The sequence below is a fragment of the Chelmon rostratus genome, chromosome 16 (genome assembly GCF_017976325.1).
Source record: "Chelmon rostratus isolate fCheRos1 chromosome 16, fCheRos1.pri, whole genome shotgun sequence".
Lineage (NCBI taxonomy): Eukaryota > Metazoa > Chordata > Actinopteri > Chaetodontiformes > Chaetodontidae > Chelmon > Chelmon rostratus.
The window spans coordinates 2,138,900-2,162,086 of record NC_055673.1 but is presented as its reverse complement, the minus strand read 5'-3'; the positions used below and the strand labels follow the sequence as shown (position 1 = coordinate 2,162,086).

Here is a 23,187-nt window from a genome sequence, read left to right as displayed (position 1 = left end):
AAGCTAACTGGACCAATATTGATCTTCAGTTCTGAATCTGGGAAAGATGGTAAACAAGTTTATTTCCCAACATGCTGCAGTCAATATGGTTTTGTTGGTGCTTTTTATCGTCGTTTTAATGGCCCAGCTGTCTTTTTCTGAGATACTGAAGATCACCTAGACCTCTGTGTGTGGGGAGAAATATGCAAATGCGACGACATGCATGCACACAAATACTCACTCCTCTCCTCTCAGGATTATCTGGTGGAGGCTGACGTGGTTACTGAACGTGACTGTGCATCGCAACCACTACATCAGCTAGAGAGTGGGCTGCATCGCGCCATACCATCAGACTCCTACGCTGCATGTCTGCGCTGGTAGGAGGGGGGGCCTCATTCATTCTCTCATGCTTTCACGAGTGGGAGCTTGAGTATGCAGCGCAGAGAGTGTCCAGTTTTCTGAATCCCAAAGCAGCCTGAGATGACAAAGATATTGTTGTGTCTTTCAGAGACAGGCTGACAGTCTTAAAGGTTTAGCCGTGTGATCGGGACACTGAGCCGCTCTGTAGACGAGGAAGGCTTACGGGCCGCAGCCGGGGTGACATTTACATTTGCTGCGTGAGGTAAAATACAGGAAAAAAGACAAAAGGTCGGTATGATGCCTGCCAAGCGCGTCGGAATGAGATGTCAGAGGAGTGGCGGTAATTACGCCCGGCTGTGTCTATTCTGAGAGGTAAACTTTACGGAGCAGAGAAGAATTAGTTTCTTCACATCGAGGTGATGAAGTTTCGGTTGCACCTGCAGAATGTTCTCTGATTGCGAGACGATCGTTTCGTAGAAACAAGAGCAGCAAAACAAGTGCTTCTATTTGAAGCTCGGCGTGTGTGTGGGGGGGTGAAAATCGATGTAGGCTGAAAGCAGCTGTCTCGATGAAACGCCGCAGACAGGAAGACAATCAAACCCGAGTTTCTGAGCGTTGTTATTTCGACGCCTTCTGCGGTTTGTGTGTCAGACGGAAACGCTCGGATCAGATTATCAGCTCTGAACTCAGCTGTTTCTCTCCCGGATAGAAATGTGTTTCTGTTTATGAGCACGTCCATACTGTGAGTGATTATTCCACCAGAACGATAGCTGTGTTTCCATTGCCCCTAGAAATGCGCAAATCCTAAATATCGCAATAAAAAACTGGTAATGGAAACACCTAAATTTTGAAAATCCTCTCAAATAATGCAAAAACATTTTTACGCTCTCATGAGGTGTTTTTTTTTTTCAGACGTGTCGATATAAAAGTGTAATGGAAACACTTTTTTCGCATTTACACGTCACCGAGGTCAGCTTCAAAGACACACGTGCGCACAGATGTGCAGCGCTGTGTTTGCGATCGTGATGAGTGTGTGCACCTCAGCTCTGTGGGAGACACGCGTGCACGCCATTAACTTTAATATTTACACATAATTGCTGATAGAAAATATGTTCAAAGGACACTTCAGTAATTCACAGTCCTGTACTCTGCTGCTGCTCCGCGGGCGCGAGCTGACGCTGTCAGAGCCTCGTGTAATAACAAAGTGATAAAATCAGTGATCACTCCAAGTCAACAGATCATTTCTTTATTTCACCTTCAGCATTTGTGCATTAGAGTATGCGCAGTCCTACAAGGCCAGGAGCATGCATGTGCTTTTTAATTATAGGGCTTTGTGTATCGACGCACAGCACGCACACACATCTCTGCTGCATGTTTTATGACAGTCAACTGTTGCCTCACATCTTTCTGAATATATATTTTAATATGTTCTGTGTATAAAAAAGATAAATAAAATATCTTCCCAAAACGGTAAAGGGCTTCGCCTTTGAGCAACTACACGTTCAGAATAAATACAGCAACAGCCGTAGCAGCTCCCGAAATCAGTGTCCCGAGACGCGTAACACTTTCGGACAGCTTCCTCAAAATGAAATCTCGCGGGTCGTCCGAGAATTTACGAGAATTTCGGCTGTTTCGCAAAACACGGTTCAATGGAAACACCTGCAAGTCGCGTTTGAACTGTTTTGCGAACAACTGAAATATAAACGCAGCTATAGAAATCTAGAAGAGACGCACTCACATGCAAACCTTCAGCAAACAGTTTCAGGGGAGATTTTCGGTGCCTTGTGATCATTTTAAAAGTGTTTCAGTGGCTTTTGCGCTGCAGATTCCACGTGACTGTAACTGTTAAACCTTATATGTTGAAATATTGGACGTTGAAGGGAAATATCAGAAGCACCGAACAATAAACCTCTTTCAGCCCTTTAGAGACTTTAACCTTGTCTTCAAATTACCTGCAAAGTCTTTATGAAACTCTTTATAAAACATTTTTTTGTCTGATGTGCTTTGATGTGTTCGTCTCCCGCTTCAGCCGTCAGAAATCCAAAGTCACCTTCGTGAAACAGCCGTGCAATTACTGAAGTTACATTCTTGTTCTGATTCTCTGCAGCCAACTGGATCAGCGCCAACAGAAATAATTGTGCATTTTCCCATTTGTTTGAAACTGATTGCGAACTCACAACACACCAAAATAACATCAAACAGCAGATGGTGCTGCCCGATTCGATCGCACGCGTCCACCTTTCAGTCACCGCCTCAAAGGTAAGAGCGACTGTTAATACAGCCGCCATCCACCAAATAGGAAGGTAATGACTGTTATTCATCACCTTCAGGCTTCCAGCAACAACACGGCCGTCATTAGCATCACATAAAAGGCTCATATGATGGAAGCTATCCTGTGTTTCTTCAGGGAGCTCAGAGCTATCGCTTCTCTCAGCACACAATGGAGGTAAATGACGACTTGTGTTTGCACAGCTGGTAAATAATTACCAGAGGAGGAGGAGGGGAGTGATTAAGTTTTCCTGTTTTTGGTGTGGATGGGTGGGAAATAAAGAGGGGAGGTGAAGCTGGCAGGGAAACAACAGAATGAAGAGTTGATAATGGCACAGAGAGTTACTGCTGAATCAAAGTGAAGTTTGCAGAGATCAGCCTTCAGCCTTTCCCTGGGGGGATAATAAGGTCCACACACACATCATCATAAAAATAATCTGTCACTCCCACATCGTTAAACTTGTGATCAAATCTGCCTGAAAAACGCTGTTTAAACTGTTTGTTCTGGAGTATCGACTGGATTCCTCCGTCAGCACCGAATATCTGGATCATGGTTTCATTTTTTTATATTCCATTGCTGCCCAGATACTTTTATTAAGCCACCATTAAACACTTTTTCTGAGATGCCCTCTGACCTGGTTACGATGCCCTGCAGCCCCCCCTCCACCTCACTGTAGTTTTGCTTTAAAGCTTCACTGTGAGGTTCAAAATATCCACAGAGCTTCAGAATTGGCTGTAATTGGCTGAGTCGACTGAACCTCCTCCTGCAGCGGTTAAACTGACTTCTGCCTCCCCTGCATAAAGAAATGCATTTAGTTTAGCTGTCGTTGAACATCCGCACGCGTACCTGCACAGTATTAGAATAATCCCATTTGGAAGTCGTGTGTAATGAGCTCCAGCTGTAATAATCGACTTGGCACAGAGCTGCAGGCCTTTCCACCTGCCCTCCACGATGAAGTTGTAGAATTAAGCGCATTGTGTTTTGTGGATGATGCATTTTTCTAACATGGAGTGAACAAAAACAACAAACACATGTTGATCATTGCAGTAATTGGGTTTGGCTCATCACTTAATCCTGATTGTGCACACCTCACTGAGAAAACGAACCCGCAGAGAGTTCAAGAGATCCAGTGAGTGAGTCAATGGCTCTGCATTTGATGCCTATCATGATTATCAGGCACGTGTGGAGTATACAGAGGAGTCCATCTCTCAGAGGGAGGTCAGCTTCATGCCCCGCTTAGCTGAGCGCTTTGAGTCTGTTGTGATGACATGAGCGTTTGTCCAGTGACGCATTTTGCAGATAATTCTCAGAAGAGTTACTCATTAAATGCACATTTTAGCATTTGCAAAGTGTCACAAATTATTATTTATAGTCGTAATAAGGCTTTTTTGATAAGACACCTGGTTTGAAAAACATTTCATTGACACCAGGAGCTGCAGGAGCCGACACTACTTTATTTCTTCTCTGATTCTGTCCAATAATGTCCAAACGAAACGTTTCTCCACGGTACAAATCCGGGCTCAGTGCAAAGATAGTGACTAACAGCGAGACGCTGTTTGTGTTTTTCCTGCAGATGGTCAGAAACAGGAGACGAAGCTGAGCGGAGGAGCCAGCAGACACTGTTTCAACAACCTGAAGCCCAACACGCAGTATAAGATCAGTGTGTATGCTCAGCTGCTGGACGGGACCGAAGGACCTGCAGTCACCGTCACTGAGAAGACATGTGAGTACACACTCAAACATTGGCAGAAATAGATAGATAGATAGATACTTTATTTATCTCCAAGGAGAAATTTGCAGAAATACACGAGTGTGTGCATCACTTCTTTTCTTTTTAAAATGTTTTCATGTTGTAGTTTGCATGTTACTCTGCAGAAAATCCAGCTGCTGCTCAGTTTGAGTTTAAAAACTCCATGTTTGTCGGCCTGAAATAAGTCCAGCAGTCATGGCTCTGCCATTTTTAAGATTATCTGATCCTGAAAACACCTCGGAGACGTTTTGATGCTGACAAACATCATGGCTTTGCACACACACACGCCGACATGTGAGGCTCTGATGTGCAAACACTCACACAAATCCAAGTCCAGTTCTCCAAAAAGTAATCTGAGCACAGGTGGAGGGCTCTCCAGAACTTTACCTCCTCCATACAATGTGCCAAACTCCCATTCAACTGCGCCCATACATGTGTCATAACCACAATATAGCAGACACACACACTCGACAAACACACACACACTCAAACAGAAAGCGCTGTCAGCTGTCAGTGTGTATGAAAGAAGCCCACTACAGGCTGGGAGGACGAGCACGTCGTCTTCAACAGAAAGCTTCTTTTATCCTGGCGGCAGCGATGAGAGCTGAGTCCTCGTCCTTCCTTTCAGAAGGAGCCGTTTGTTCTGCGCCGGCAGCCCCCGAACGCTAATCAAGACCTGCCGTCTGGAGGCGAGGGAGGGGAGGGGAGGGAGGGCGCTGGGGTGGGTGGGCTGCTTTTTTCTTTTCTGTTTCATTTTCAGTGCAGTGAAATATTCCAGCGCTAAAAGGTAAATTCACCCGTCCCCCGTTTGCTAACATGGATTTTAGTCATTTCAGCCGTTTTTTGTTCGCTGTGATCATTTTCAAACCTCTGAAGACAGCGAGCGTCAGAGCGCCTGAAATGTCTCTCATGGGGTGTTTAAACTGTGCAAACTCTCTCTGCTGTGAACTGTCGTGGCAGAAATAATTTCTATTCTTCCGTTCATGACATCGTTTTGAGCGTCTTTAACCAGAAGTCATCAAATATGCGTTTGCTGATTTTGACTGAAAACTGGCCTTTTGTCACGAATCAGGTTGTTTGTTGTTGACAGTGTGTTAAACGAGGAGTGGGCAATATCGATAAAAACCTTCATAGATTAAATAATTACATATTGCAATATCAATATGCAATATTTATTTATTTATTTAGGACAGTGCACATTGATGAACATTGCTGTAAATGTGCCAGTTTATAGCTGATTAGCAAATTTTCAACTGTAGTCCTTGGGCAGAATGTTAATTGCCTAATAAAACGACATGGAAGTACACATTAAAAACATGGAGGTACACATTACATAAAATATAATTACAAAATACACATTTCAAAATTACATTCACAAGCACGCAATTTAATACAGTCCAACTTAACCAGATCCAGTGGTCTCAGTCTACTTAATGGACACACTTCTGGGCATCCTTTAACCAGTCTTTAAGCTTTGCTTTAAAAGAGGAAGATGTAAGACCTTCCCTTACTGTGGAGGGAAGACTGTTCCAGATGTCCCCCCCCAAGACAGACAACACATTTCTACCAAAGGTGGTGCGTCTGGAAGGGATCTCTACGTCTCCTCTGTCGCAGGCCCTGGTGTTCATACCCCTGACAGTCCTGTTTTTTAGAAATTCATTCAGAGGCGGAGGGGAGCAGGCAAATTTAAAGACCTTGAAACTATGAAAACTTAGAAAACTATACTTTTTAAGGATAATACAGATGTGATACGAGTAAGGTTTTGTGTCCAGTGTCTTTAAAGCTTTTCTATAAAGGGATTCTATTGGTTTGAGTGCTGATGAAATGCCAGTGCCCAGCTAGTGAAACAATAATCAATGTGTGAGAAGATCATGCAATGTAAAAACATCGGAGCAGCAGTATTAGTTAATGAGTTCCTTATTTAATAAATTTATACATTCTCTGGGTGATCAAATGAAAATTAAGAATGGATAAAAAACACAGAATATAAGCCAGTCAGTGGATAAATACGAGAAGTTAATGCTAGCAGCCGCTATTTGTCATGTTTTTCACAGCAGTCTGCTGCGCTCGGCTGATGGTTTCCAAGTTAGACAAAGCTTTAATCGACTGTCTGTACTTTATGTTACTGATGACCGTTTATCAAAGAAGATTTTTCGTGCTCTTTGAGCGGCAGCACATCAGAATGTCATGAAAATTCACTTGCAGGGACTTGAAACTTTCTTCCGATGTCCAACCAAACGAACAGGATATCTACGACGTTGCGGTTTGAGTCTGTTGGAGTTATATTTCAGCTCGGTATTGTATTGGAAGGTGTAAATTAATTTGTAAAGCCTGCACCGCGCCGCCAGGCAATTATAATGAAAGTTTGACAAAAATAATTGCAGGCACGATGTTTCCGGAGATGGATTACCTCTCAGGAGCAAATTCAGAGTCTACGCGAGTTAATTTGCTCATTTCCGCGGTATACTGAAAGTAATGAAGTGAGGACAAAGAAAAAGGGGACAGCTGAACACAATGAAAGACAGGAAGTGCGAGTCGTTCGGCAGAGATGTCGGGCTGAAGAAGTGAACGCACTGCGATAGAAGAAAGGAGGGAAAAGAGAAAGCGTTCCTTCCCCTGAGCAGGTATTAGTTTGCTTGAAGCACCGTAGCTCTGCAGAGAGCCTCCACGCTGATTTATTGCTTTGTTTTGATGCAAATGAAAGCCAGAGCCATTCCTCCAAATGACCCCCCCCCATCGCTGCAGGCAGCCGCCTCTGAACGCTCCCTGCCTGCTATCACAAGTCATTCACAGCCCCAGGTAGCTGATTTACTGCCTAAACAGCGCCCACTGAGCAAGCCGTGTGTGTGTGTGTGGGAGGGGGCGGCTAGTTCATCCAGTTTTCCCGCCCCCCCACGCAGACTAAAGGTAAGGAGTTGAAAGCAGAGGCAGTCGGGGTTTGATTCAGACGCTGTGATCAGTCTAAATTACACAGGAGCTGAAATGACAGAGCTGAATGTGCGCCGTTGTTTTACACGTTCTGTATGTCGCGCGCGTGTGTGTGTGTGTGTGTGTGAGAGACTGACGGCGGCTGGCGTCCCTCCGCTTGTTTTCAGAAGGTGAATTTAATTTGGGGGTTATTTACCACGTGCTGATTGTTTTACGATGAATGTGGTCGTGATTGAAAGTTTTCAGGCCTTCATTTGTGTGTGTGTGTGTGTGTGTGTGTGTGCTGTTTATTCTCTCTATGCAGTGCCCATCCCGACCCCGGCGCCGACCAAGCCCCCCACCACCACGCCGCTACCCACAATCCCCCCTGCCAAAGAAGGTAAGAGCTGTCGGTCTCCTGATGTTCGTGTCTCAGTTTTGACGATCTGTCGTCTTTAAAGTATTTTTACTCAGTTACTTTGTTTGACGTGACTTTACACTTAGCCGTGATGCCATGACGTCGAACTGACGGCCATATTTACTCACCTTTATAAATGAATGAATCACATGATCATCTTATGAGTTAAACTCCTGACACAGACAGACAAACATCACCTTCGGCAGCTGTTTGCTTGACTTTGCTGCACCCACACTTCAGAGTGTCTCAGGTGTATACATACCTGGAGGGTCAGAAACGATGAAAAGAGGTGGAGGCTGATTGGGCAACTGAAGTTTGGTCGCCGTTCATTTATTGGATTGGATTTAGACCTCAGAATCTGTATTTCACCGTTCAGTCACAACGATCCCGTCAGGAACAAACTGAGGTTTAAAGATGTGAAGGAGCGAGAATATAAATGACCACCTCATGAGCACAGAGCCGGAGCTTGTTCAGCACGCCCCCCCCTCACAGTACGGCCATAAAGAGTAGAGAATCATAAATTAGTGCATTAATTAGCCAGACAGATTGTCTTCAGAGGACAGCTCTGAGTGCGAGCAGGGGGTTATTCCTCAGTAACCAGCTGCTGCTGACAGCTGTAGGCCTGAGACGCTCTTCATGTCTTTCATTTTCCTTTTCCCTCTCCTGGTCTGTCTGTCCTGACTCAGCAGGGTGAGGGTTGACCTCAGGTCGCCGTCCACGCCGCGCTTCATAAAACAAAATGTCACATGATGTTGTTGACTGTAGAGTTTGAGGTGTAGCGTCGGTCTGCGCCGCTGCGAGCAGAGTAAATAAGCTTTAACTGTTCTCCTCCTCACAGAGCCGTGCTCTTAAACACACACACACACACACACGGTGCAGAAAGGTCGATAATTTTCACCTCCACTTATCACACACACGCAGAAAACGTACAATTACAGAGCAGCTACACGTCTGCAGATTAAACCTGGTGAGTCTTGGATCCGTCGCAGCGCTTCTCATCACCGCAAACATGTAATTCACATTCTTCACACACCGAATCAACGTTTGTCTGTGAGGCGAGAAGAAGAGTGCAGGAGGCAGCGTTCACAGTCCACGTGTCCGTCAACGTGTTCCCCCTCCGTCTTAATACAGAAGAAGAGTCCTTCTTAATCCAGTGTGGACATTTAATACTTCATGTTCACAAGGTACGAAGTCATTCAGGCTACAGGCATGTTCACTATTAAAAGAACAACTAAACATTAAGTCCCTGCACACTGATTGTTGTAGGTTTGTTAATGGTTCATTTAAAAATCTTGCTCACCCCTTTTAAGTTAATTCCTTCTTCCTGTACCACCAGTGCTATCTCTGTGTACGTCAGCGGTCACATCTTGATTGTTTTATTTTACTTGAACTCTATTTTTATGTGAACTTTCTATCACCTGGGATTGAGGAAATGGAAAAACAGAAAAAGCAGTTTACATGACGTGCTGTAACACCTGTTATGATTTTGTTCTAAATAAAAATTTGAGTGGAAAAAAAACAAAAATCTTGCTGGTAGTTAACGTATCTGATGGAAGCCGATCAAGCTGCACCTTCAGTCTGATCCTGCTCTCACGAACAAAACCTTCTTCTTCTTCTGAACACACCTGAACCTGGATGAAGACCGCATTCACTCAGACTGAAACCTGTCGTTTCATGTCTGAAACACACACCAAACAGGTTTCATGAAACCATGAAAGAACGAAACAGTTTGTCACCAAAATCAGTGAAATGTAAATTTCGTATTAAACATATTTGGTTTATTTTCTGTTGCTGTGTTTCCGGCTGTGAGCAGCTCAAATCAAAGTAAATCTGGTCGGCATGGCGACGCATTCGAATGTACTTTAAAGTCTTTTGTGGTTTGACCGTGTTGTGGCCTCGGCGTTTGATTGATTAACGCTTTGTGCTCTTTTATCAGTTTGTTTTTCAGCTTTTCTGGTTTATTAAGTGAACGATCGACGCGACGCCGGCTGAGTCTCGAGTGTGTTTTATTAGAGGAGAAAAGGAAGTGATTGGAGTGATTGGTGAGGAGCGACGGAGGCGACTTTGTGCTTTGAATTTAACGAGTCGAACACATTTTCAGATGTTTACCAGTCGGGACCTTTTCAGATCTGATCAATCAGTCGATGGCGGGTTTTCTTTCGTTCCCGCGTCGTCGTCCGTCAAAATCAGATCAAAGTCTGTTTGTTCAGAGATAAAAGCGGGCTTGTAGAACAAAGTCAAGAAGCCAATAAAGAAATAAATGTATATATTTTTAGGGTACGAGCCACTTTAAACCGTCCTCCTGTGGGCAAACAAAAGAAAGTCGAACAAACAGGAAACAACAGAAGCAAAGTTTCCCTGTGATTTGAATGATTGTCCCTTCAACTCTTAACAATCTAAAATCAATGCAGCACATTGAATGTTTGCATTCAGAGAAACAGACTGAAGCGTCTGGAAAGGAGTCGACGCCATTCATCGTTTAATCATCGTTTTATATCTAATGATGTTTACGACAGCGAGAGGGACGGAGAGTGTGAAGAGGTCTGTGCATTTAAAGCAAATAAAGCCACATAACATGCTAACGGCTGCTTCCTGTACTTCATCCACTCCTCTCGACGTTGTTGTGTGAACTTCCTCTGGTGGAGATGCAGATCTGTGGTCAGTTTGCTGCAGTCGTCCCTCTCCTCTGATTGCATTCACAGACCCCCCCCCCCCCCCCCCCCCCCCCCCCCCCCCCCCCCCCCCCTCTCTCTCTCTCTCTTCGTCCAGTCTGTAAGGCAGCCAAAGCGGACCTGGTCTTCCTGGTTGACGGTTCCTGGAGTATCGGCGATGACAACTTCCTGAAGATCATCCGCTTCCTGTACAGCACCACCGGCGCTCTGGACCAGATCGGCCCAGGTGGCACTCAGGTACCACAGCGGGGGGGCCGGGATGGCTGTCACTCCTCGTCATTTTTGATTGTGAACACCTGGTGTCAGTGTCAGTGTTTGATTGGCAGGTGATTGACAGCCGGGCGCAGAGCTCTGTTTCCTTTCGGGCGCCTGGTAAAAGCTGCACTTCGCCAGTTAAATGGTGTTTTCCTGAGGCGCAGTAGCTTTGACACGCGTGCAGCTGTTTTCTGTTTGGTGACTTGCTGTGGCAAGAGGCGGAGCAGCGAAAGGAAAGAAAGCGTCTACGCCAATCCATTCGCACGAATCATATTTCAGATATGCACGTCTTTGTCTTGAGCTGCAGCGATGCATGGAAAGCAGAGTTGATCAGTAATAAAATGTATAAAATGTATGATTGATTAACTGTTTTTTTTTCAATTAGTTGTTTAGAATTGAAGAGATGAACAAAGAGAAATATTTTAGTGTGTGTCTAATTACTGATTTTACGTCTGTGCCATGAAAGCAACATAAAATGTGTTATTGAACAGAACCGCGTGGAAAAATTAATGAATGTGGGAAATTAATGACACAGTAAGAAATAATTGCGTGTGTTGCACTCAACTGTGCAGCTCACCTGCTGCTAACAAGGCAGATAATTGATCTCGTCACAGAGTAGCCTACATGCTAACCTACGAGCAACACAGCGCAGCAAACTGACACAATATTTTTTATACAAATAAAGGAATAAGTGGATTTATTACATTTGCCGAATCTGCAAGAGGAGGCAAACAATTAAGAATTTGTCATAGATAACTTTTCATGCAGGTTATAAAGTTTTCCCTAACTCACCACTCACAACACTTCATGATTTTGTTAAGGGAGTCTGGAGCTGATGAGCAGCTCGCACGCAGGTTTTGCTCTGGAGGACAGAACGCATTAAAAACAGTGGGTGTAAACACAAAGACTGTATTGTTTAGTTACAAATCCCATTTTAATACCAGGTATAAATGAAAATATCTGTGCATATCCATTTTTATTGCTTCAGCATGTTTTAGAATAAAAGGTTGTTTTGTCAGCGATGATTGGTATCAATCACAACCACCTGTTCACATTTCCAGATGGTGGAAGGAACATGTTTATCTCTTTAGAGAAAGGAAGTCATTTGTTGTCCTTTAAGGCAACTAAAAGCAGTAACGACCTTATCTCAACATGTGAAGTGAAACACAGACATACAGCTCTGAAAACAGCTCTTAATTATGTTCCTGTGTTGTCTGACAGGTTGCCATCGCCCAGTTCAGTGACGACGCCCGCACTGAGTTCAAGCTGAACTCGTACAGCGACAAAGAGCGACTGCTGGACGCCATCAACAAGATCTCCTACAAGGGAGGAAACACCAAGACAGGTGAGTCCACAGCGGACGCAGCATGACGAGGAGAGCTGCGAGCCTTTCCTGTGCGACAACTGTGAGTTACGGTGGCTGAAACCGTTACCACAGTCTAGTGGAGAGTCAGGAAACATGTGAAAGAGCTCACGATGTGTCCTTGAAAGCACCATAATACAGAAACACCTACGCTCAAGTTGTGAGACTTGACACACACACACGCACACACACACACACACACACACACACACACACACTTCCTAATAGCATTATCAATACTTATTAAGCAACAGGCAACCACAAACGGAAAAATTTATTTCAAGATTCAAGAGATTTGTCTGTAAGTGTGAGTCTGTGTCAATGTGTGCGTGTGTGTGTGCGTGTGTGTGTGTGCGTGTGTATGTGTGTGTGTGTGTGTGCACATGCACGTGCAAGTCGAATGTCTACACTTTCTTGTCCCCGTGAACATGTGTCTTCATGCATACATTCATGTAAAACATGTTTGCACTACAATCCTGTACGTGCTTAAGTGCTGAGGAGCCTCTGTGTGTGTGTGTGTGTGTGTGTGTGTGTGTGTGTGTGTGTGTGTGCGTGCATGCATGTGTGTGTGCGTGTGTGTGTGTGTGTGTGTGTGTGCGTGTGTGTGTGTGTGTGTGTGCGTGTGTGTGTGTGATGGTTGTGGGGGAGCAGACAGAGGTGTAGTCATTAATCAGTGTTTACAAAGCAGCGCAGCCAGTTTCTCCTGCAGGGACGAATCTGCAGAGAACAGATTTGTAGCAGCGTCACTGCGGGGGGGTCGGGGGGGGGCTGTCCCTCTGCTAATGTCACACTGTAAAACACTGATCCTCTTTTTCTATCAGGAAGCACGCAGTCACCTGGTTGTACACAATGCAATTAAGAGTCCGCTTCCAGGTGTTCCCAGGGGCCTGAGGAGGGTTTATTGGATCGCAGCAGCTCTGTGGTCCATCCTGCAGAAAACATCACATCCTGAACAAAAGCCTGAGCTCAGGATTAGTAATATAGTCGAGTCTAAGTAGTCTGTAAGGTCCATGTCTTGTTTTGACAGACACACTACTCGATTACTTCATAATTAAAATGATTCGTGGTTAATTTTCTACGCTGCAGACGGTGAAACGCTGGCCGGTATCAAGGCTGCAGGACCAAAAATGTCCTGTTTTTTAATATCCAGCCACATCACAGTGTTTAGGTGTTGCTCATTTCTCTCATTCCCTTTGCAGTGTTGAGAAACAGCAGACTTTACTCGCCAACAGACTCTATATCAGTCCAGCTCCAGCTGTCACTTAAAGACAGTTGAATTGGATTTTTAAGCGAGTGTGCAATCCCAGCAAACCCTGCAGCGCAGCGTCTCAGCGCTGTGGAACTGACTCCTGACTGCTGCACAGTGCTTGTTTTCAGGTGCTCTGGTTATCGTGGCCAAAATGTTCCGATGATTTGAGTCACGTCGTCATTCTGCACTGATAAAACCTGAAGTTAACGAGGTCTTGCTGTAGATAAACTCACTGCGGCACGCTGGAGGACAAACTCCAACACAGCAAAGCCAAGAGCAGCAACTTAAAGGTCTCGAACTGAGCGACTACAAAGTTTACTGGAAATTCAGACGCAGCAATTTAAATGTCACTGAATAAAAATCCTCCGGCCTCAGAGCATCATTAATGCCCGAGGAGGCTTCACCTTCTGGCAAAACTAAAACAGGACAAAGTCTGATGTGTGCAGTAATTTCATCTGCATCATTTTTCACGGTACGTTAGCGCAGGGATGTCAAAGTCAAATACACAGAGGGCCAAAGAGACAGATTTGCTACAAGCCGAGGGCCAGACTGGTCCAATGTTTATTCAAACATATTTTAATGATTGCACATAGCCTATTAAACTAAGATCTGACACAGTGTATATTATTTAATGATTAAATGAACAATCTTCTTTGGCTCTGTCAGTAATTTCAAGTGTAAACATTTTTCAACAGACACACAGACAACAACAAACTTCCTTCAAAGAAAAATCACACGTCCTGTGCATTAAATGAATAAAGCAATATTTTCCTATGGCTCTGTCAGTAATTAAAACGCTTTCAACAGGCAAACAGCAAAACAATAAATGTCTTTCAAAAACAATAGTAAAATGAGAAAATAGAAATAAAAAATCTAATCAGTTGTATTCCTTCTCATGGCTCTTATCTGCAATTTTCCCTGAGTTCAACTGAAAAATAAATCTAAATAAATAAAATAAATTAAAATACAAAAATCTATAGGATACAGACAAAACAATACTTTCCTTTTTGGGGGGTGGGTAACTGAAAGTTAACATCTGTTCTGGCTGCTGATGAATAATGAAGCCGAGGCCCGTTTGCCGCGCTGCAGTGAGTTCGCGGGCTACCGTTGCATTGTGGGGAATGTAGTATTGGTGCGTGCAAAACACCAGCGGGCGGCTGCGGCCAGTTCTGATACTAATCAAATATCATCCGGGGGGCCACATATAAATTATTTGCGGGCCGCATCCGGCCCGCGGGCCTTGACTTTGACATATGTGTGTTAGCGTGTCTTTATTTTTTAATCTGCTGTGTCACATCTCTTGAAATCACGTGTGAAAAACTGAAGAAAGCAGCTGAAGTGAATTTGATTTGGTCCACAGTGACACATCAGCTGTTGATCGCTTCTTGATATCAGCACGTTAGCTTCAAAACGATCAGTCTGAGCTGTGCTGAAATGCCTCCCCGTCTTACGCGCCGATTGGACGACGGGTTTGATTGACGAGTCCTTCTGTCCGACCAGGTCGAGCCATCCAGCACGTGAAGGAGAACATCTTCACGGCAGAGGGGGGGGTCAGGAGGGGAATCCCCAACGTCCTCGTGGTCCTGACCGACGGCCGATCTCAGGATGACGTCAACAAGGTTTCCAAAGAGATGCAGATGGAAGGTCGGAGCCGCTGTTTGTGCCGCTTTATGAAGTGTTGACGTCCAGCAGTCGAGTCCACTGTCGTCCTCACTCTGTCCCTCTCTGTCTTCCTGTAAAGGCTACATCGTGTTCGCCATCGGCTTCGCTGACGCCGACTACGGCGAGCTGGTGAGCATCGCCAGTAAGCCCAGCGACAGACACGTCTTCTTCGTGGACGACCTGGACGCCTTCAAGAAGATCGAGGAGAAGCTGGTGACCTTCGTGTGCGAGGCCGCCACTGCCAGTGAGTAGCCAGAGCCCGTCAATCGCGCTGGACGGGGTCCATCACATGTTCTGGTGTCTTTGAAGGCGGGCTGAAGGAATCTTAATCACTTTTTATTTTCTTCCCCAGCTTGTCCGTCTGTGCCGATGAGCGGCAGCACAACGCCAGGTAAGGATCAAGCTTATCGCTTCACTGCAAGCAGCGCTCACATATCAGTGTACAGAAAAGAAGGCAGCCCCTTAGAGTGAGGTCAAAGAGAAAGCCCCTTGTATGCACAGTGTTCATGTGTCCCTGAATACCCGTGAGGGCGCTGGAACTACAAAGATGAGCAGGTGATGAAGAGGTGACCTCATCACCGACGGCTCTTGAGCCTGAACAGTGCAGCGAGGTGACAAAACCAGACCAGGAAGCACAGCTCTTCATAATAAAAGGCGTTCCAGCGAGACACGCATCACAAACACGTGCACTCCAACAGGATGAAGATCACTGATCACAGACCAGCGCTGGTTTAGCACTAAAACCACCTGACGCAGAGAAATGGGATCATTTCATCCTGAAATGTGAAATTTAGATTCGGACTTTCATGCTTTTTGAAAACGCTGATCGGTTCACGACGGCTGTCATGACCTCATGATCTCCTGCTGCTGAGATAAAATTCCTCCCACCTGTCGGCAGGTTTCCGTATGATGGAGCTGTTTGGGCTGGTGGAGAGTCGCTACAGCAGCGTCTCTGGTGTTTCCATGGTACCCGGCACCTTCAATACCTTCCCCTGTTTCCACCTGCACAGTGATGCGTTCCTGGCTCAGCCCACCAGGTACACACATGTATACATTTACATTTATTCACTGCTGCTGGGAGATGGTATCTCTGGTATCTGCAGCTCACTATTAGCTGTATCCACCACTAAATAAAGATCATAACTGAGAAGGCTTCGCAGTATTGACCCGGGTCTGCTCTGGCTCACAGATACATCCACCCTGAAGGCTTGCCCTCCGACTACACCGTCACCCTGCTGTTCAGGCTGCTGCCCGACACTCCAGAGGAGCCCTTCGCCCTGTGGGAGATCCTGAACAAGAGCAACGAGCCTCTGGTGGGGGTCATCCTGGACAGTGAGTCTGGTCTCGCCGCGTCTCTGTGTTTTATCTCTCGTGTAGCAACAATCGCCCGTCACGCATGCAGACATTTAAACAGACAGAAGGATTTTTTTTAGCATCTCTGCGAGTTCTTTGTTTGTCCTCCCGCAGATGGAGGAAAAACTCTGACGTTCTTCAACAACGACTACAAAGGAGAGTTCCAGACGGTGACCTTCGAAGGGCCGGAAATCAAAAAACTCTTCTACGGCAACTTCCACAAGGTCAGAACCGCTCCCGTCCTGTATTGTCTGACGGATTGACGGACTGATTCCTGACATACTGACTGACTGATCGTCTGTCAGAGTGACTGACGGAGACTGATTTACACTGGTCTGCTCTGATGCTTTGCAGGTCGACACTGCAGCTTAAGCACAGTATAAATGCTGTATCTTTAGCCCTCACTGAGTATCTGAGTATCTGGCTGACTTATCGATTGATTGGCTGACTGATTAATTATCTGACTCATGATATGTGTGTTGGTTGACTTACTAACCTGTTGCTTTACTGACAGATCTACTTGCTTTTGGCCAGTTGGTCCAAGTATTTGTTCATTTATTTGCTCCCTTCCTCAGCTTCTCTCCCTCCTCGCCCTCTTCCTCTCTCACCTGAAAGCTGGCTGAGCGGGGGCGCTGCAGCTGGAGTCCTGACAGGCTGACTGTAGCTGAGTCGTGACCTGATCCTGAACCTGCTCACAGTCGTGTTGTGTTAGTGTCAGTGTGTCGGCGCTCGGGGACTCGCTGACTGATCTGCAGTCACTTCTGTCTGCTCGCTGTCAGCAGAGCTTATCCTGCTTACCTTTCCACCTTTTGTACTGCTAGCTGTGTGTGTGTGTGTGTGTGGATTTTATAATCCTGGGGGCCCAGCGCCTGCAGTGCTGTCCTGAAGAGCCTATCTGACATGTGTACGGGTTTATGCGATTATGGATTATGATATCATCTCTGTAGACACACCCAACTTGAGCGATTGTGGTGTCTGAACTAACTTTAGAAAGCTAAATGGTCCCCTGTGGGTTACTGAAGTTCAGCTTTTCACATTTGTTAGATAAACTCTGAACGTGTCTGGCTGCCAGATTGCTTTAGTTCCTGAAAAGCTGACATCTTGGAAGCGTGTGGAAATCTCCTTCAGCGAGATTTTTAGACCGATAGAGTCGAGTTACTTCACACTTCACACTCTGGACAGGATTTCTATTACAGGTCTGCTGTGCTAATGCAGGTCACACACACACACACACACACACACACACACACACACACACAGGGTGGGCATGCAGTACATACAGCTGTGCAGCTGGCCCTCCTGATATAGAATAAGACACAAAATTTCACTAACCTAAAGCTCCTCATCAGCCACATTAATAGATCTGAACCTGAATATGTGCAGACATGCTAAAATAGAAATTATAAACTACATTTGTTACAAATTGCGACAACCATGTGATCACAGTAATGAACTCACCTGCAGCCGCTGCAGTGCAGCTGTGTCAGACGCTGTTAATATTTCTACACAAATTAGTCAAATCATATTTTTTTTTACTTTTTAAAACAGTTGAGTTCTTGTGGATGATTGAAAGAACACAACAAAAAGTTTATTTTCACACTGGATTGAAACAGTCAGCAAACACACACTGCATCCCTGCAGCAGGTAACCTCTCCCCTGAATGCATCCTTCCCTCACTCTGATACTACGACACTGAATATCTCCACCACTGCTATCAGTGACTAATGACCACACTGAGCATATTCTGCAGAAATAAGATGATGAAAAGTAAAATTCACTACGTTTGTCGGCTTTGGAGTAAATTTGAATGTACTGCTTTAGTCACTCTGATGTCTCATATATAGACAGTGTAGAGGATGCTCGATCAGAGCCCACACAGAGTCTACTGCTGTTACTGCTGCTACTACTGCTAATAATAATATTAATGATAATATTAATAATAAAAGTAACAATTACCTTATTTGTACAGCACTTTTCATGTATATGATGCATCTCAAAGTGTTTTATCTCCACAGATTCATAACAAAGCTAAAGCTCCTCTAAACACACTAACCCTGACCACTTTCGCAGTTAATGCTGCGCTTGATGTTACCTCTACTGCAACTTTTTTTAATCATTATTTAACAAGCTGTAAAGTATTTGATAGTATTAATATGTTTCAGTTGTAGTCATGAATATAAAAGGTGCTTTTTTTCCTCTGTGGTTGAGCAGAATTTAAATACAGGTGTAAATCACCTGCATGTATAAAAGGTGTGAAAGTGCTCAATCTAATGTTGAATTGTACCTCCAGCAGAACATTAACCAAAGGAGGCATCAGACTGTTTCATCTTCTCTGACGGACTGATTACAGCCATGAAAATGAAGCTCACTGTGTCAGAGCATTGGGGGTATTAGCAGTCTGCGTCCTGCCCGTGTCGGTAAAACTGTATAATTTAGTCGACTGTAATCATCTGTGGAAGCTGAACAACTTCTGGAACAGTTTCTTGGTTCCAAAATGAAAGTGCAACTAAGAATAAAATGCTATTTTTATTTTTATAAATATAAAAGTCCAAAAAAAAAAAAGCAAAATGCAAACTTTTCAATTTTAGTGTCAAGAAAAAAGACACATGAATGAACATCCGACTGTGCCGACTTACAAAATATAGAAGCAAAATTAGAGAGCAGACTTCGGTTTTATGGCCGGTTTTCCTCAGAACTGCGTGTGCTTCGCTGTTCGAGTGTTTCGCCAGGACAAACATGGAGCGTTTTAAGAGGATAATTTCCACTGTTGTGAATTTTAATTGTAGCCTACGGAAATGAAGATTTAAATAAAATAGAGAAACGCACACAGACAACCCAAGATACTCCAAAAAGCTGGCACAGCGTAGCGTCTTCAGGTTTCTGTGAAGCTGTCCAGGAAACAAACAGGAAGCTTCAGCACCGACAGCTCCAGGAGAGGGGGGTTAATGGTGTCGAGGAGGCCGTTCTCCGCCTCGCAGTGAAGCATTGACTGTGCATGATGGCGACACCACTTCCTGTATGTGTGATTATAAATAACAGTGTCTCTCAGGGAGGTAATTTTAGTATCGTTTCCACATGTTCTCCTGATTTCTGTGCCGGGTCCGGCTCTGCTGCAGGTTGTGCAGCCATGAATGTGCTCTGTCATAATACTGCACAGCTCGTTTTAAACACCAGCTCACACGTCTTTGACGCGTCCATGAAAACATTCGCTGTCAAAATAGTTTGTGTGTGTTAAGATTCAGCAGTGTCCCTAAAATAATATTTACTAAAATCATATCAAATGTATTCATATAGCACATTTCATACAATGTAGAATGCTCACAGTCCTTCACACACAGCCGATGTGTACAAAATAAAACAGAGCATGAATACATATTAAATACACATAAAGAGTTTTTAGACTTAGTTTGAACACCATATTAAAACAAATGCTACTGGCTGCTATAGTTCCCAACTGTAATCAGATATACAAAATAAATGTGGTGCATTTTAAAATCTACTTAACTTTAATCTGTATCAATGGGAACTGTCATCATCAGCCTCTGCTCTGTGCACTCTGAATCTTTACATTGAAATCTGCTGGTTTGCTGTGTTTCTCAGTGCTGCAGGAAGAGGGCGCTGTTCTACCACAGCATATGGAGCTAACACCTTCTTCAGGCTGCAAATAGAAGAAAGAGTAACACTGATTTTCTTCAGGGAGAATTAGCTTATAAAGTATTTACAACTGTGGCTTTTGACTTGCAGGCAACATGAGGACCAGGCAACAGTTTTCGGCATTTGAAGCCCTGAAAGCGAGTGAACACGTCTGATGTTTTCTCTCACGCAGCTCCACATTGCAGTCAGCAAGACGAGCGCCAAAGTGGTCATCGACTGCAAGATGGTGGCCGAGAAAGCCATCAACGCCGCGGGGAACATCACCATAGACGGGCTGGAAGTGCTGGGCAGGATGGTCCGCTCCAGAGGGAACAAGGACAACTCTGCCCCGGTGAGATCTGCACTCTGACACATGGATTAGAAACAAGCGTTAATAAGAACACACACACACACACACACACAACTGCATCTGCATGTAAGGCAGCAGAATGTTCAAAGTTTCTAAATGTTCGCTTGTTAATGTGACACCGCTGAGATGACTGTAATTTCCCAAATGTCGGTGTTGGTCCCTGAAGGTACCACAGAGAGAGCGCAGGACCGTCGGTGAAGATTCGAGCCGTCACCCAGATAAAACCAACATACTCTGATCGGCTTGTTCGCGCTGATATCCTCCGACGTCTTCTTTGCAACAGCAGCAACTGCGTGAATTACAGCTGACAACGTTTGATCTCACGCCGCTGCAGAGGTTTCGTCTATGTTTAATTTTTTTCATCACAGCAGCAGAGCCTTTCCTCGAGCAGCTTTGTGAATGCAAACAAATCAATTTCCAGTCACTCTCCCCCAGAAATAGCAGAGTAGCGGACTTTGTGTCTGATTGGTTTGATCTCCCTTTGAAGAGAAAACCCTTGACATTGACTCTGCTCTGAAGCTGGAGAATTCCTCTTATGTGTCCAATAATCCCCGCCGGTGTCATTTTTGAAGAATTTCTCCTCTGCTCACGGTCGCGCGAGCTTCCTGAACTGAGCAGCGAGTTGGTGGTTTTTATAGAAGAAAGCAAACTGCTGATCTGAGGCCAGATACCAGCCTTTTAGAGGTTATTAACCCAGCTGCTAATCCTTTCTTTTTGTTGATTGCACACTTTGTACACACATTAACAAGAGAACCTCACAGCACAGCGAGGTTCATGAACCAGAGAAAGACAGACAGGAAGAAAGACGGGGGGTGTTCCCTCATTGGCCCCCAGCAGCAGCTCAATGTGTTCGTCTCTCTACTTTGGTTCTTTGAATAATTTTATAATGCAAGATGAGGCATATAATCTCCCACTGTGTTTTAAAGCTCATGAATCATAGGCTGGCCCGGACTAATATTCTAATTCTGTACCTCAGAATTCACCACGCCTCATTAGACCACCTGAAAACACAGACCTTCGCAAAAGGCTTCAAAGGAAATCTGGAAACCTGAAGTAATCTCTTTTTTTGGCATTAGAGGCAGGATTATGATTAAAAGTCTCATTTGCGCAGCACTGAAACACCTCCGGACGTCCAGTGATTCGTCGGTGATTTTATTCCTGCCGTGTGAGATAAAAGTTAAAACCCTCGTTGTGACGTGAGCGCGAGAAGTGTTCGGTCCGGTCGTCACAGAAAAAGAGGATGCTTATTGGTTAGTTTTACAGGTAAAAAACACTCCGTCGTGTCTTCATCGGAACGTTTCATCAGGCGAACCACGCCTCGAGCTTTGCGCCACATCACCTGCCGCTCTGTGTTCCTGAAATGTGCCGTGCGTGTTTTCCTCCCCTGCAGTTCCAGCTCCAGATCTTTGACATCGTCTGCAGCACTTCGTGGGCCAACAGAGACAAGTGCTGTGAACTTCCTGGTCTGGTGAGGTCAAAGTTCATTTCCTCTGAAGCTCTGCTCCTCTGTGTGTGCACAGAATAGAACAGCAGTGGAACGATGGTTTAAAGACATGCACTGTATCTAGAACATGCATTAAAATGCATTGCTAAAAAAAATGAAAGCATTTTTACAGTATGTTCATATCCTTAAAGTGGAAATGTTAGAAAGTCTAACCACAGAAAGGAAACGTAATGACCAAAACATGACATCATGACAGACTTTGTAGTGCCCAAAGTCATTGAGTTTTTCTGCAGGCCGTTTGACAACTGTTTACTATCATTGCATCACTTTTCACAATCATTTCCTTCCTGGAAACGCTGTGTCACTATCAGCAGGTGGAAATGACACCTCAAACCGATAAAAGACACAGATACAGATGTTTCCTGTTCAAACTAGAAAGCATCTGAGACAGTGTTGCCTTCACTGTGACCTGAAATAAACATAAAATGTCAGAGATTCACATTTTATTTATTTTATTTCATCATCGTGTTATTGCTGTGTCTTTTTTTTAATCTATTTTCATTTATGTCTTTATTTTTGTCTTCGCGTCATCCTCGTCATACCGCCGTCTTCCAGAGGAAGGAGGCAGACTGCCCGGCCATGCCCAAAGCCTGCACCTGCACCCAGGACAGCAAAGGCCCCCCCGGCCCTGCTGGACCGCCAGTGAGCCCCACACTAACACATGAAACACATGCACACTCACTGTGAGACCCTGAGGGAGTCCTGGTTAATGCAATGCATTAACATTCTGACACACACAGATGGGTCACCTGCACATCTCATGCACACTTCATTCAGTCCAGTTTTCTTTTCGCTGTTCGGTTCGGAAGATTAAAGCTCATGTTTCTCGTCTCTCAGCTTGCTCGTCAGCTTTGTGGGGTCGACTCAGTCTTTGTGTACAGACACGATCTCAGAGCCAATCAGCTGTTGTCTGGTGACGATTTAGCCTCTGAGGGCAGCGGCTGATGTTCTGTTTGAGGGTGATACAGATTATTCAGACAGCCAAAATTCCCTTTTCTGTGTGCTTGTTTGCAGTTCAAATAGAAACTTGAGACATGAAGACGACATTTTTGCAAATGCATTTTCCAAAAAACTCATAAAGAGCCAGCTCAAATGTGATTGGTCAACACCACTCCAGAGCGCTTCCAATTCCAACATCCCACCCTTTGCCGACAGATTCTGCATTCAGACGCAGATATCTGAGTACAAAGACTGACTGACTGTGTGTTTCAAACAGGGAGGATCAGGAATCAGAGGAGCCAGAGGGGACCGTGGAGAGCCAGGCCCGGTGGTAAGTTGTCAGTCATCTGCTTTTTTTGGATACGAGATCTGAGAGAGGGTAACAACAACATGAGAAGTCACTCTTGTGCAAACAGAACGGGACGTAACAGGCTCTCTGGACGCATCGTCAGGCGTCTGTCCTGTGATAGGTGACCCAAGCAAAGGGCAGATCTCTTATACCTG

The 23,187-nt window shown here is 44.8% G+C and overlaps 1 protein-coding gene across 5 annotated transcripts in view; it reads left to right on the top strand.

The window, feature by feature from the left end:
* LOC121620150 (collagen alpha-1(XIV) chain) overlaps window positions 1–23,187 on the top strand; it is a 149,505-nt gene that overhangs the window by 87,764 nt on the left and 38,554 nt on the right. For all 5 annotated transcript variants that reach the window (XM_041956114.1, XM_041956112.1, XM_041956111.1 and 2 more), the window contains 14 exons: window positions 4,182–4,331; window positions 7,591–7,665; window positions 10,453–10,592; window positions 11,832–11,955; window positions 14,723–14,866; window positions 14,964–15,128; window positions 15,237–15,275; window positions 15,783–15,921; window positions 16,074–16,216; window positions 16,352–16,461; window positions 20,064–20,222; window positions 21,631–21,708; window positions 22,300–22,386; window positions 22,961–23,014. In XM_041956114.1, coding sequence (XP_041812048.1) covers window positions 4,182–4,331; window positions 7,591–7,665; window positions 10,453–10,592; window positions 11,832–11,955; window positions 14,723–14,866; window positions 14,964–15,128; window positions 15,237–15,275; window positions 15,783–15,921; window positions 16,074–16,216; window positions 16,352–16,461; window positions 20,064–20,222; window positions 21,631–21,708; window positions 22,300–22,386; window positions 22,961–23,014 — 1,607 coding nt within the window. The remainder of the gene's footprint in view (window positions 1–4,181; window positions 4,332–7,590; window positions 7,666–10,452; window positions 10,593–11,831; window positions 11,956–14,722; window positions 14,867–14,963; window positions 15,129–15,236; window positions 15,276–15,782; window positions 15,922–16,073; window positions 16,217–16,351; window positions 16,462–20,063; window positions 20,223–21,630; window positions 21,709–22,299; window positions 22,387–22,960; window positions 23,015–23,187) is intronic.